The sequence below is a fragment of the Quercus robur genome, chromosome 3 (assembly GCF_932294415.1).
Source record: "Quercus robur chromosome 3, dhQueRobu3.1, whole genome shotgun sequence".
Taxonomy (NCBI): Eukaryota; Viridiplantae; Streptophyta; class Magnoliopsida; order Fagales; family Fagaceae; genus Quercus; species Quercus robur.
Genome location: NC_065536.1, coordinates 30,876,290 through 30,891,368, shown reverse-complemented (window position 1 = coordinate 30,891,368; position 15,079 = coordinate 30,876,290). Strand labels below are relative to the sequence as shown.

At 35.4% G+C, this 15,079-nt stretch overlaps 1 protein-coding gene across 2 annotated transcripts; it reads right to left on the bottom strand.

Annotated features, from left to right (window-relative positions):
• Positions 1 to 319: 319 nt before the first annotated feature.
• Positions 320 to 14,688, bottom strand: LOC126717767 (protein POLLEN DEFECTIVE IN GUIDANCE 1). Of its 2 annotated transcripts, none has more exons than XM_050419654.1 (11): positions 13,863 to 14,688; positions 13,539 to 13,690; positions 12,670 to 12,773; positions 11,732 to 11,820; positions 11,561 to 11,634; positions 6,781 to 6,931; positions 6,510 to 6,677; positions 4,948 to 5,045; positions 4,708 to 4,830; positions 1,765 to 1,833; positions 320 to 895 (listed from the first exon to the last, which is right to left on the bottom strand). In XM_050419654.1, the coding sequence occupies exons 1-11, from the start codon at positions 14,482 to 14,484 to the stop codon at positions 689 to 691; spliced, it is 1,857 nt and encodes a 618-aa protein (XP_050275611.1). In that variant the 5' UTR covers positions 14,485 to 14,688; the 3' UTR covers positions 320 to 688. The 2 variants fall into 2 exon arrangements, with proteins under 2 accessions (XP_050275611.1, XP_050275612.1); XM_050419655.1 differs by lacking the exon at positions 320 to 895 and adding an exon at positions 3,549 to 3,659 and having other exon boundaries at positions 1,759 to 1,833.
• Positions 14,689 to 15,079: the final 391 nt, after the last annotated feature.

The window sequence follows — 15,079 nt, the reverse complement described above, 5'->3', positions numbered from 1 at the left end:
AAGTTTTTTTATTATTTATTTTTTATGTGAATATTTTGGTTAGGATTGTGATTAGGATTTGTCTCAATTAAATTATACACATGGCACTATATTACTGGGTTGGGAGCACTAGATATTGTTGAGTTGGTCCTCAGGGAGCACCAAATGCCAATGGACAGACTAAATTGATATGATTCCATTCATTTAACACGTTAATTGAACTAAATTATAAACTCTGGCTCTTTTATGTAGTTTTCCATCTTTTCTTCTTTCTTTCTTTTTGCATCTTTCTTCAGACACGAGAAGAATATTACATTAAGTTGCATGTACAAAACATATATAGTAAAAGAAAAATTGTAAACCTATATTTGAATGACCCAAAATGAATGAATCTCGCTACAACATTTGAGCCAGAGACATTAAGGGAGAGCACCTATGTCATTCATTACGCAAAATTGCAGGCTTTGTACCTGTATATAAACAGTTCCATTCCAGAATCGGCAAGCAGCCCTTCTTTGCAACAAAATCTGAGGCTAGTACCTCGTGAACTCTACCATAGAAACTTCTACGGCTGCTCAGCTATTAGCTCTCCTAGTGTTTGAGCATTCAGCTGGTCCAAGAGTCTCCCAATATATTATTTGTTGAGGTATGGAAGCTAAGTATGTTACTTAATCCCAATATTACAAAATTGCTTTTCCCTAATTTTAAACTAATCATAGTGGAGATGGTGTTTTCTCTTTCTGCACCTATTCACATACCAAGTAGCATGCTTTTGAAGGCCCATGCCAATCATCACCTTGAGGCTTGTGAGCATGACATAGGTCATAGCACACAAGAACAAAATCCAGAAGAGCCTCCATGGGAGGGGATTATATGGAAGATGAGCAGCATAGACCGGAGTCAGCACCCGGATAACCTAATGCCAAAAACAAGGAGATCAACAAAAATAGCAATACAAAACCAAAAAAAAAAAAAAAAAACTGATACACAACAAAACCAAAAGCAATCCAAGCTTCTTCTTCTTCTTCATTTTTTTTTTTTTTTTTTTTTTGAGGAATAAAATCTCAATCAAGTCAGGTTTTCATATATTTTATACTTTCCCAACTCACCCTTTGATTTGTTTGGAGACAGTTTCGAAATTGATTGTAATATGACCTGACCGATATACTAGAATAATTTATAATTTGTATGTCCTGACAGATATTTTCGAATACTTTATAATTTATGAAGTTATAAATGCACGGTCAGGTCAGGTTTTCAAAGTGGACAAACATTTTGAGACATCCACAAAGAGAATAGTAGAAAACCAAAGCATAATATTGTTATAATGTACAACAATTATTTGTTTATTTTTAATATTATTAAACAGTGCAGTAGAGCACTTGGTTAAAAAATCCCTACATATATATATTGTTAAATTACTAGTAATAATTAAATTACTTCTGTAGGTATCACTGTACTACTTTGCTATCTCCAATTGCTTTTAAATTAATTTTAAATGTGTTCTAACATTTATTTCTAAAACCTAAATAAACAATAATATATATAAATTGTTGTATCCTGTGTCAAATTGTTTCTGTGTTTCTTAGTTACACTCCCATTGGATTTTGAACCCAAAACCTCACCCTCTACCCCTAAGTTTATATCCTCAAGAATATGCAACATGCATACCACGCAATTGCTAAGATAAATCCCTAGGGATTGCTTTGAAGGAATCAGCACAAGTTCAAAACATAATGTAAAGCATGATAGACCATGTGAAAATTAGTATTAATTGATGCTTACCACACAAGCTGGTGCCAGAGGTACAAATGTGAGATTTTTCTTTGCACTCTCAGTTTGCGTATTCAAAGTCTAGCAAGAAGAATAAAGCAAAAGCATCAGATATCAATAGTGTTTTTTTTTTAAAAAAAAACCAACAACAAAAAAATTGTCTCATTGTTGCAATGGCGATCAATATAAACATCAAGGATCTAGATTCAATGATTCGTACAAGAACAACATTATACTTATCGAGGTATTGGTCTTTCTTATGCACAGTAGCACACACATACATGAACTCAAATTAATAGGATTTCACCAGATCAAATCAGTAACATTAGTAAAGGAATAACAAGATGAGAAACGCCCCCCCCCACCCCCCCCCCCCCCCCCAACAAACCCTTTCTCACCACCACCTTTTTTTCTTTCTTTCCCCCTCCTCCTAATTAGAACTTGGGCAAAAAAATCATTTTGGTCCTTACATTTTACTATTTTAGTAGCAGTTAATTTATTGATTGCAAGTTCAAAATAACAAAGACTAAATTGACTGCTACCAATATGTAGAGACTAAATTGACAATGACCCAGAGTAGAATATCATATTTCTAAGTGTCATATGCTGATATGTCCACTCAGGGCTCAAGCACTGTACATTTACTAAGTATACAAGCTTGAACAAGTAGGTAGCAAGTCAAACCACAACCAACTGCAGAGAACAATCTAGCACATCAGTAGCCCTACTCACTCCTAGGGGACAGGGGAGAGAGTGAAATACTACCAAGTTAAATTCAGGCTCATTGTATTGATCAATTCTTGTCAACATACTTTTTTGACACCCTTACAGCACTACAATTTGCATAGCACCAACTCTAAAGAGAAGCAGTGATGGTTCAGAAAGTTGCAAAACAATAATAATCATCTAACACATGCCCCTGACTCTTCTCATCAGGTAAACAATTGCAAATATTTTTATAACGTTGGATTCTTGACACTATTCTTGACACTTTTCTAACACTTCTCAGTCATCTGTTGATTTTATAGATTCTCTCTTTGCGATTTGTATTCTTTGAAAAGGGATTGTACACATATCCTTCCTACGTGTCCTTCCCTTTTCCTTCTTCAATAAAATTATGTACTCATTAAAAAAAAAGTTGTTAGACATGCATTCAACCCATGGTGATCCACTGTCATATGTCATGTCTTATACTTTGAACAATTCAACACTAATTCTCAAGAGGAGAAAAAAACCTTAGTTAACAGTTTAATTTAGGACTAATAAATATCTGGGCAACGTCTAAAATAGAATCAGTAAAATATAGCAAAGGTTTTGTTGATGGCATTTAAGAGATATAGCTTAGGTATTTGAACAATATCCTTATGAGCTTATTGTTTATATAAGGCAAAATTCCAAATTGCACCCTCTAAGATTGTCATTTTCGTCCTTCAAGTTTCATTTTTGTCATTTTTTTCTCATAAAAGTTCACACTCCGTTGCCAACATTGATCTTACCATCCACAAGCTGCTGCTATCCATTAAAAAATACTTTCTTAATATTAAAAAAAAATTATTAAATTTGAAGAGTGCCACAGCTGGGTGTCTAGCAAGCATCATACGCCAAATTCTCCACCCTGGAAACCTTCATACACACCCTTTTTCAGATCAAATCAAAGAAGCTGATTCAGTGGTATGTGATAAAGATCAAGAATTGAAGGCCAAGGAAAATATAAAGACTACCACTAAGCAGGGACAGTGGCAAGGCTTATGGGTTTGGAGTCAATGCCAGAGATCAACTAGTTGCATAATTCAAACCTAAATTCAATTTCTTCAGTGGATCACTTGGCAGGGTTTGATCAAATGCAGGGGCAGCATCGATGGGTCAAATCCACATTGTCCTTCCGAGAGATGCTGATCTTTCTTGAGCTGGCAAACAAGAACTTTCTTATACTCAGCTTTGAAAATGGAGGTGAAAGTAAAGAGTCAAGATCAAAAGGGAGGAAATCTGATATGGGTAAGGCAGTTTTTGGATGGAAGGATAAAAGTTGGCAACAAATGTGGACTTCGGCGACTAAATTGACAAAAACAAAATTTAAAGGATGAAAATGACAATTAACCAAACTTAAAGGGTGTGATCTGTATTTAGCCTTTATATATATAACAAACGAATTTCAACCGTGTCTAAAATATGTATGCAAGTATGTGTGTGTAATGTGTATATATGCATATACATACACATATTATTATCATGTCCAATTGTATCGGGTCCTACTTTCTAGAGACTCACCATGTTGACATGTCGCTATCACATCATAATAGTGCCCTTGTCATGGGCCTTTTAGTTCTCAAAGTCACGGAAACAACAGCACTAATTTTGAAAATAGCATGTTTTCACCATAAGCATGTTCTCTTTTGGTGTAGGGAAAATTACCCCAATACAAACAGCATGTTTCCAGAAATTATATTTATTCTATAAGAAATGTTTTCCAAAAGCACAACCCAACAAAACCTAGTCTTCGCAGATAAGTTAACCATCTAAATCATTTGTATCATTGATTTATAGCAAGACATAACATTTTGGCATACGGATGTCACCTTATCACTCTAAAAACAAAACAAAGCTTAGAACCTTCTTCTTCAATGCTGGGGACATGAGCTAAATATATATGTTATAAACTTATAATATCATGAAATCTCATTTCTAAGAGTTTGTAAACCATGGGAAAGTATTTTCTCATTAATGTTAATTAACTTTTTTTTATCAGTTACATAAATGTAATTAACTGGGGAGAGGTCTCGTGTGCATTCAAAGTATATATTTAAAATCAATCAATTTATGTTATTAATTTATTTCCTTTTTAAACATTTGAAGCATTAAATTCAATATATTTTTGGAAAAGATGATGATGGCCATGGATGACATATCAACTAGAAAAATAGCTGGTTAAATTGTAGCTTTATACTGAAAATATACCTGCTTGCATAGGTCTTCAAGGAACTCAGAATATACAGTAGGCTTTATGTCATTGAATTTGGCAATGAATGAATGTTTTATGATATCAATAGCCATTTCACAGATGAAAACCATGAGTGCGTTCTGCCATATCCAAATAACATATATTAGCAAGCCAAACAGGCTGTGCAAGAAAATTGTCCTTTATAAAAAGGTTTCCCAACCAAAAATGGCGTGCTAAGAAATATTATGTCAACTTACAGAAACAAAACTTTCAAACCAGGGACCCTCAGCCTCCAAAATATTTTGAGCCAAAACGAATAACATGAATGCCGAAATGTGAAATCTCTCTACTGAATCTGGTTGGCAGCAATGACATGTATAAATTAAAAAAAAAAAAAGGTTTATGAAATGAAATGAAGCAACACAAATACACTAGAAATAAATACACATCAAATGGAAATGGAATTCACATTAACCTCTGGAGCACAATGACGGGAAATTAATTAAGCATATATCAAATTTCATGCAAGGAGCACTATATGGAATAAAATCCATGTGCTTCTTTCAAGCGCAGAAGGAAACTAGGCATAAACTTAGAATGGCACCACAATGTTAAAGAAAATGTAACCTCTTTTGGGCTCATCCCAAATGGATAAATTCATGCCATGCTAACGCTTTGAAACAAGAAATGACATGATTATGCCAATATAAAGATAACATAATGCAAAAGTTAATTTCTGAATTTTTTTTCTCTCCTTTAATTTGGGTGTGGGGGGTAGGTTTCTATTGATGTTTGTTGCCTGATTCCTGTTTTGGTGGATGTCATTAGATGGAAATTATTTTCTTAGATTCATTGGTCTAACACTGTTAACTATTAGAACTGTCGTTTAAATTAAATTTAAAATTTAAAAAGAAAAAAAGAAAAAGAAAGACAATTTTGAAACTGAGTCATGATGAGAGAGAGAGAAGGGCCTACTGCAAGCCAGTCCGTCAATTGCTGCAAGCCCCCCTCGCTGCATGCCACCATTCGTTCTGCACTTCTTACAGGTTGTTTTTGTAATTGCATAACTTGATCAAGTGCTAATTCATCAACTTGAGCTTTCAACTCATGAAATCGATGACCAATTCTTGAAGCTACAGCATCATATAATTTTCCTCTTGATACATGTGCTTCTTCCACATTGAACAAACTATCAAAATGGATAGGGTCCCCAATGTTACCGTCTTTCTAATGCTTAGGATGCTGGCTCCTATTGGCAAGATCTCCTAACTCCCAGTATTTTCAAATGGAATAACCATGGAAATATTGTCTGCATCCAGGACCAACCCTCCAACACCTCCTTTGGAAGACCTCATGGTTTTTCCACCATCCCGAGAAAGACTGCCTTCTAGGAAAGATGTGAACCCACCCATGGCGTTTTTTTCTTTTTTTCTTTTTTAGTTTAACTTTAAATGGCAGTTTCAATAGTTAACAGTGAGATTAATTTTGACTCCAGGGTTTAATTTGATGCTTTCGAAACTATAGGTTTAATTTGTACTACTCCTAAACTGGCTTAAAATGAAATTTACCCATAAAATTATTTTACTTATCAAAAATTATGAGAAGGAATCATGCTAACTGCAGGTATGTTAATAAAGAGAGCCAACTTTATCTTCTGTAAGTAACAAGGCATCCAAAAGAAATAAAATAAAATAAACTAGCATCATAGAATCAACAGAGCATTTTATTTCCTGTACTTAAATCATTTTCAAAAACAAGGAGAACAACATCATTAGTCATTTCGATATACTGAAGAAAAGTTATGAGGATGTTAACTCACCAAAGTATACCAGACCGTGAATGTTATCCTTGCTAAAACGCTTAAACACATTACTTTTTATCTCGGCAAAGTTATTGGACACCAATAAAGCAAGCAAGGCATTATTGTGAGCAACGATAACTGTAGATAAAGTAATTGCCTGAGCTAGCAATATGAAAGAATGAACAAGTATGAATAGTCAAGGAGCCAAATAGGTAGATAAATAAAATAACAAGAACATAAATCTCCATAATGCTGATAAAAGAAATAATCATTAACAAATGAAGGATATTTGAAGCACCCATGGCTAAAGCTTCATCAAAAATGAATCTCCACACCCATAATCTCCGGTTTTCAGGTGGACAACTAGCTAGTCCTTCCGTCGAATTAAATAAAGTTTGCAACACATCCCCATTAAAATTTTGGCATAGTCTATCAAATATCTGTATATTAAAAAAAAAAAAAAAAAAATGCAAGATCAGTCTTATGTAAACATTAGCCAGTAGCTGTATGTGACACTTACAGCAGCCAGAGAAGTACAAATTAATGGAAAGATATTAGAGCAATATCAATTCTTGTTCACTGATATAGTGCACACACAAACACAAAATACAATAAAAAAAGTCTTTCAATTTGTTTAGTTCATAATTTTCAGGGGTGAGAGCACTTGCTGCTCAACAATATTCTTTAGTTCACAAACATAATTTGAGATTATGCATAATAAGCATGCTTCCATTAATTCTTATATGGAATACTCAAAAGGTAGGGGGCTCCATTCTTAGAATATCAAGTATGTTCAAGCTTTCCAAGACTAGAAATTAGAGTTAGCAGATTCTCTAATAGTCCTACTTTATCCTATTTGGGGTGAAGAGGCTAATAAATTGTCTTGACATAACCAAAATAGTATATTTGATGTCTAATCTTTAAATGAGGCATTGATAGGGTCAGTGATATTCATCTTTTTGGAAGGTTATTGGTGTAACTAAGTTTCTAAAATGGTCTCCTTTTTTTCTAGACAGCTACGTTAGACAAAATTCTAAACTTTGGATAATCTCATAAATCCTTCTTGTAAATTAAAGATAAAGATGATTTCCACTAAGCCCATCCCTAGATATCAAATTTGACTTTGAAGCACAAAGTGCCCACTACTCATTCATCATTCAAACAGATATGCCAGTGCTTTGGGCTTTGGCTTGTTAAGATAAAAAATGAAAAATGGGATTGCGGCACTCAACCTGCTGCCAATGCAGAAGGATGCTATCAAAAAGAATAGAACGTTACTTCATTTTGCTAGATGCGTCAGATCCTATATAACAAGCGAGTTTTTTACCCTCAAATTCAAAGGAAGAGAGAAAACTCGGCTCCAAATACCTATAGTGGTTGTTGAGAGTTCAAATTGGAGCATTATCCCATGGAGAATCATCCAATATTCAAGATTAGCATGAGTTGAATCAGAATAAACATATAGAGATAAGCTGAAAAGTTGCCTACCTGCAAAAGCCGAATAGATCTTATTTGAAGATAACTGTGAATGATCCTAGCATACCGAAAATAAATGTCATTAGTCCTTGTAGTCAAAAAGAAGAAAGCCAAACAAGTTGTTTCATCACCCCAGGCTATAAAGCTTCTTGCGAGGAAGCCCTCCATTACAGTAGCATGGGGAGTCAGTTGATAACTTGCCAGTGTTTTATGGCCCCTCGTGTTCTCTTTACTTAGTGTCCAATGGGCAATACCCAAGAAAATAGTCAATCTGTAATTTGGTTGGAAAGAACTGTTTTGGTGTAAGGGTAGTGGGTTTGGAATGCATTTCCTCTTTGAGATCTCCAAGACTTGAAATTAAAGTCAATTGATTCTCTAATGAACTTAATAACCCAAACAGTATGTTTAACTTCTGATTTTTTTACGAGGCATTGAGAGAATCAGGTAATATTCATTTTCCTTGGAAGAGTACTTGGGGTAACCAAGCTTCTAAAAAGGTCGCTTTTTCTTGTCTGGACAGCTACATTAGGAAATTTCTAAATTTGGAAAATCTCATCAAAAGGAACATAATTCTTGTGAACTGGGTTTCCATGTATAAATCTAGAGGGAATCAGTTAATCATCTTCTACTTCACTGCTCAGATGCCAGTGAGCTATGGTCCCTTGTCTACTCTTCTCTTTATTTGAGTTCCGGTAGGTGATGCCAAAAAAGATAGTCGATGCGTATTTAGTTGGAAAGGACCGTTTGGGTGACATAAGAGTAGTTCAGTGGAATGCATGTCCTCTTTGCCTTCTGTTGATTATGTGGAGAGAGAGAGGGATAATCAGATTTTTAATAGCATTTCTCCCTCTACTCTTGAACCTAAATCATACTTTTCAGATCTCTGTATGGCTGGATGTCTGCTTGGGACAGTTTCCATGTCTCTTGTTTAAAATTTTTTAGATCTCCTAAATTTTTGTTTGCGATATTTAGGAGTACTTACCCTTTCCTGTACTATAGCCTATAGGTCTTTAACAAACTGACTTATCAAAAAAGATGAGATTGGTCATATAGCAGTACTTTGTGTTTCCAAATAGGGAAAATTTTTCATTATATCTTTGTTGTTCTTGATGCATGCTTGTTTATCCATATGTTGCAGTCTACTGCAATATTTCTATTGTCATGCAACATTACCAGGTCAATTCACAAGAGATATAAATGCTCATCTTGCTTCCAAGCTGTTATGACCCGAGATAATGTGCTCGATAAATTATTTGAATTTAGTTTAGTGATAGAATAAATCTTCCTAGATAGATTAGTATTGTTTTTTATTTGTATTCAATTTAATTCATATGTTTTAGGATAAGATTAGTTCCTTTGTTTTAGGATTTGTTGATGGGGTTATCTCATACTTGGTTATTTATGTACATTAAATGCATTAGTGAGAATTAAGCAGAAAATTAACCAAAAATGTCTATTTCTTCTCTCAAGTTCAGGAGATTAGTCATCTTGAATTGACTACACTATCTTTTATTTCTTAGTTCACAACATTTGGTATCAGAGTCAACGACCACGTCGAGTAATCGAGCGTAGCTCATTAAGAATGGGATCAAATGAGTTGCGACTTTGCGGTTAGATCTCGAAGGGGGCGACCTAGAGGCTAGATTAAAATTACTAATAGGTGAGTGGAGCCACCAAAAAGAGAAAGGGCTACCATCGGGTTACACTATCTTTTATTTCTTAGTTCACAACATTTGGTATCAGAGTCAACGACCACGTCGAGTAATCGAGCGTAGCTCATTAAGAATGGGATCAAATGAGTTGCGACTTTGCGGTCAGATCTCAGAGGGGGCGACCTAGAGGCTAGATTAAAATTACTAATAGGTGAGTGGAGCCACCAAAAAGAGAAAGGGCTACCATCGGGTTAGTATTGCTAGAGTGAGCAGTTGTAGACACCGGCTGCAAAGCATGGTTGTATGTTATGATCCTAATGTACCACATGGATTAAGTGTAAGCTTAATCATGTGTTTATAAGCTCTTAGGCACCCTCCCCTTGCAAGTCAGTTTTCAATGGTGAGTTCTACCCATGAGTTCCCAACATTAAATGTTATGACCTGAGCTAATGTGCCCGATAAATTGTTATTTGAATTAAAAGTATTTAAATTTAGGCTTAGTGATAGATCTTTATCTGACTAGTAGTAGTAGATTACTAGATTAGTATTGTTTTTTGCTTGTATTCAAATTGATCCCTACCATTATTAGTTCCTATGTTTTAGGATTTGTTGACAGGTTATCTCATGCTTGGCTATTTATGTACGTTAAACGCATTAATGAGAATTTAGCAGAAAATTAACCAAAATTGTCTATTTCCTCTCTCAAGTTCGAGATTGGTCATCTCGAATTGACTAACCATCTTTTTCATTTAGTAAATTATCCTATTCACAACATTTGGTATCAAAGCCAACAGATACATCCAGTTTCTTGAAAAAATAAAATTCAATCGTATTGTCATTCCACACTATCACACTATCCTCCCCATCTACAACCCAAGGCAAACAACAGCCACCATACTTCCAGGCAGCTGCTGCAACACCCAACCAAAAAAAAAACCACATCTACCTATCGAGAGTGTCAATCCTAGCAAACAAAGAATGGAGAACATGTCGGAGATTGTCAACCAAATGTTAGATATTACCAAGGACATGTCCAAAAGCATAGCAAGGATGGAAGCAAAGATGCAAGATTCGTGGGATCAAATGATAGAGGTCTTAGATAAACAATCCAATGTAATTTTGGAAATCAAAGAACAATCAAAAGTACAAGGATCCCATGAAATTTCAGAGAATCAAAAGAGTAACATGTTGGAGGATGCACCTACCTTACAAATTGCATTTGAAGATCAAAGGATTAATGAAGTGGAAAAGATAGATTAAAGGGATCTTCTCATGATTTCAAATAAGCCTAGTCTAATTTCACAAATTGAATTTGTCATTCCCGGTGAGTTCAAGGATGTCAAAATCAAGGATTTTCTGTTCACAAAAATTCTTAAAGAATTGGTGCAAATATCTATGGTCCGAATTCTTATCCTTAAACTATTTAAAGTTCAAGGTAGAGTATTCTCTAATCAATATGAGCAAGCATCAATTTTCATATCTCGGAATTTTGAGGACAAGATTCATTTGAAGAGGAAGGGAATGTTATTACCCAAGATAATATGCATGATAAATTGTTATTTGAATTAGAAGCATTTAAATTTTGGCTTAGTGATAGATCTTTATCTGACAAAGGTAGTGGTAGATTAGTACTGTTATTTGCTTGTATTCAAATTGATCCCTATGTTTTAGGATAGGATTAGTTCCTATGTTTTAGGATTTGTTGATGAGGTTATCTCATGCTTGGCTATTTATGTACGTTAAATGCATTAATGAGAATTAAGCAGAAAATTAACCAAAAAGTCTATTTCCTCTCTCAAGTCTAGGAAATTGGTCATCTCGAATTGACTACACTATCTTTTATTTCTCAGTTCACAACACGAGCAGCAGAATAGAATGCATAAAGTGATTAAGAATAAATACTTGTTCTACATCCCACGTTCATTAATTCTATTTACTCACCTCTAAAACATTGTACACCACATATAATTTGATTGTTCCTTGACCACGAATCATGTGATATATTAAGCTGATATCTGAGGCAACAGAATATTACAGAAACAAAAATTAGTAAGACATTATCTAATGAAAGAATATCACAAATATAACTGGTACTGTATATCCTTACAAAACCTGTTCGCTGCAAAAGAGTGACTCCACAGGCAATTATAAGAAAACAGCCAAAATCAGACAGTTCTGCTGCAGACCACGTCTTGAACTGCCTGCCAAAAGCATGGTTAGGTTATTTCATATACATCACAAGTTTTTCAACTAAGTATATCAAAATGGGTAGAAAGGTACCACCATGTTTACTTATGTGCTAATGGTCCTCTAGCTAAAGTTCCATAGCTCAGCTGACAAGAAGCATATATCAACCACCTAAACTACCAAACAATCGGTCCTCAAATTCTATCATACTATCAAGTAGAAAAGTATTCCAACACACAACAGATGGAATCAGAGATACAAAAGGCATGGAAAACTTCTAGCCACACCACACAAGTTCAGAACAAAATTAAATGAACTTATAAACTGAAGGATAAAAACAGATCATAAATTTAATTGGGAATTACACATGCATCCAGTGGGTCTCAAACCCAAACCTCACCCTCTGCCTTGCTTTTACAAGGGGAAAAAGTTCCATTTGGCTAGAGCTCATTGGCAATACCAGAACATTCAGAGACTATGGAAAATGACAAAATAGGTCCTTTATTTTTGGATAGGTGAGAAAAAAGGTCAAATTTTTCTTAATCATGCATAAATTAGAGCATACAATTCTGAGAAATTTACCTAAAGTGTATTCTAGCTAGGTTGATTTTGTGACTAACACCTATGATTATGTGTGCATTTCGCATTAGCTTATTTAGCTTTTTGCTAAAAATGTGCAAAAGTATACTTATACTTTGAAAATGTGAGATTTAAAAAACTGTACATAAAAGCTAAAAACTGAAGGAAAAAGTTGATGGCAAACGGACTCATAGCTTATGTTGTAAGATAGGCCATTAAATCCTTTCATGCATATCAGCTAATGCTTCATTCCATGATAACAACCAAATAAAAAGATAACTAACCTTGTGCGTAGGAGCCTCCATAAGGTCATTACAATCCTTGTTGGCATGATAGTTAATAGGGATAGAAATGAATCGAGGCAGACAAAGAAGCCAACATCTATAAGCTGCAAAATGTTGTCATATTTGAGAACCTCTTTCACAAGAATTATGAATATCCTAGTTCAATTATTATTTTTAATTATAATTCAATAGTTAAGGAGGGAGGAATTTGAACCCTAGATGTATAAGTTGGAACGTTGGAACACTATGAGATACCAACCAATTGAGCTATAAGATTCTGGGCGTATCCTAGTTCAGATAAATTGCTCTACTAGTTAAAGAAACCATTAATTCTGACAAATTCTCCCTCAAAACAGCAAAGTCCCTTTAAAACTGTTTATCTTCAAAAGTACGAACAAGCTCAACGGTGGGTTTCAAAGGAACTATGATACTATTCAAATTGAAAGAAAGATAAAGAAAAAAATAAATGAGTAGAGGATTTCTAATGCGTGCACAACTGGGCAGACACCGACTTCAATTGAAAGATTTTATTCTATTTATTTTTAAACATTTTTTGTGAGGGAGGGGGAATATAAACCTTGACCATCTCTGTTGGAAATACCAAATAATGCTAATGCCATCGAGACATAAGGCTCTTGGCACATAATATTACACTCCGTTTGTTTTGACATTATCCATTTTCCAAAAATTATTTTTTCGAAAACTGTGTCATTTTCCTATGTTTGGTAGTATTTTTTGTAACTATCTCATTTTCCTATGTTTGGCAGTGGCCTTAAAAATGAGATAGAGTTGTTTTCAATGGTTTCCATATTGCCTCTTAACTTCCTTATAGAGTTGTTTTCTGGAAAATTTAAGCAGAAAAAAATTACCAATTCACATCTCCAAGGCAGGCGGAAGATAGTATCGTAAACTCTCTCGCGCTCTACCTCATTACCAATAGTCGTCGTGTTCCGTAGCGCATTGCCATTGTACATTTCTTCCATGAAGTACTTCAATGGTGACTTGTCCACCGTAAACGACACTGATACCAACACATAGAACCACAACAAAACATAAATAACCATAAAATCAAGCTTATAGCTCAACGTGGTGATTGATTTCCATACACTAAACACGGAAAAAAAAAGAAGATAAATTTACACATTCATACAACAAACAATGAAGCAATGAGAAAAGGATCAAAATTGGCTCACAATTGGGATCATCCGCCATTAGCCGCTTCCAATCCAATGACTTCTCGGTCTCTAACTTCTTGGAACCGACACTCCCGTTCGGCTCGGCCCGTTGTTTCACGGCGGAGCTCACTTCTACGCCGCTCTCCTCCTCCTCCTCCTCCTCCTTCTCTCTCTCCTTCTCCTTCACCTTCTCATTGTCTCCCCCAACCCGCGACGCCGCGTCGTCACTGGCGCCGCTGATACTGACGCTCCTCTGCCGCAGCTCCCCCAAATTGAACCCCTCGCCGCGCACATTCTGGAAATCCGGCTCCGTGACCACCGTACACACGCTACTGCTCTCGACGCTGTAACTGTGCGTGCAGTTCGATTCCAATCCATTGGTGCGGCTCGTATCGGGATCGAGTGTTGCTTCGGCGATCGGATCTTCGCGAATGGAGGACTCGGAGTGGATCGGTTTCTTTCGCCTGTGTTTCCGTTTCTTGCGATTGGGATTGGGCTTGGGCTTGGATTGGACGACGACGCCGTTTTGGATTGGATCTGAGTTTGAGCGGTAGAAGAATAAGGATTCGTCTTCTTCGAAAGACATGCTTTGGCTCAGAACCTCGAAAGACAATTTTCTATCGTCGGATCTCAGCGCCATGGCCACCGAGAAACAAAAAGAAAAAAAAAAACAATTATTATTATTGAATTAAAAAAGAGGATTGAGAAGAATTAAGATTCTGTATACATGAGAATCAAAATATGGAAGATTCTGTGGAATTTTGGTATGAACGCTGGAGGTTGGGGAATTTGGAGTCTAGTGGGACTCCTGGGAGACCCAAATTCTGCTGCATACTCTTTGTGTTTCCTTTGTTTTCGGTTTATGTACTGTTTGGGAAATGTCTTTATTAGACGTGGCAGAACGGCGGATCAGGTCGGCGGGTAAAAACGTGTCATTTTAAACGGATCAATCGGGATATGGACCGGGTCGGGTTGATAAGTATTTTTCAAACAAGTTTTTTTTTTTTTTTTTAATTACAAAAATAAATCAATGACAACCTGCTTAGAGAGAATGAATAAAATCAATTAAGCAAATGAATTGTACTTAATGTCACTTGTTAATATCTTTCAAATTCTGACAGTTTTGAGCATGACAAAAATTATTTATAGTCATAAATTCATGATGGAAAAAATTCTCAATGTTAACTGTCAAAATGCATATAATTACAAGTTTATATCTTCATAAAGAGATAGAT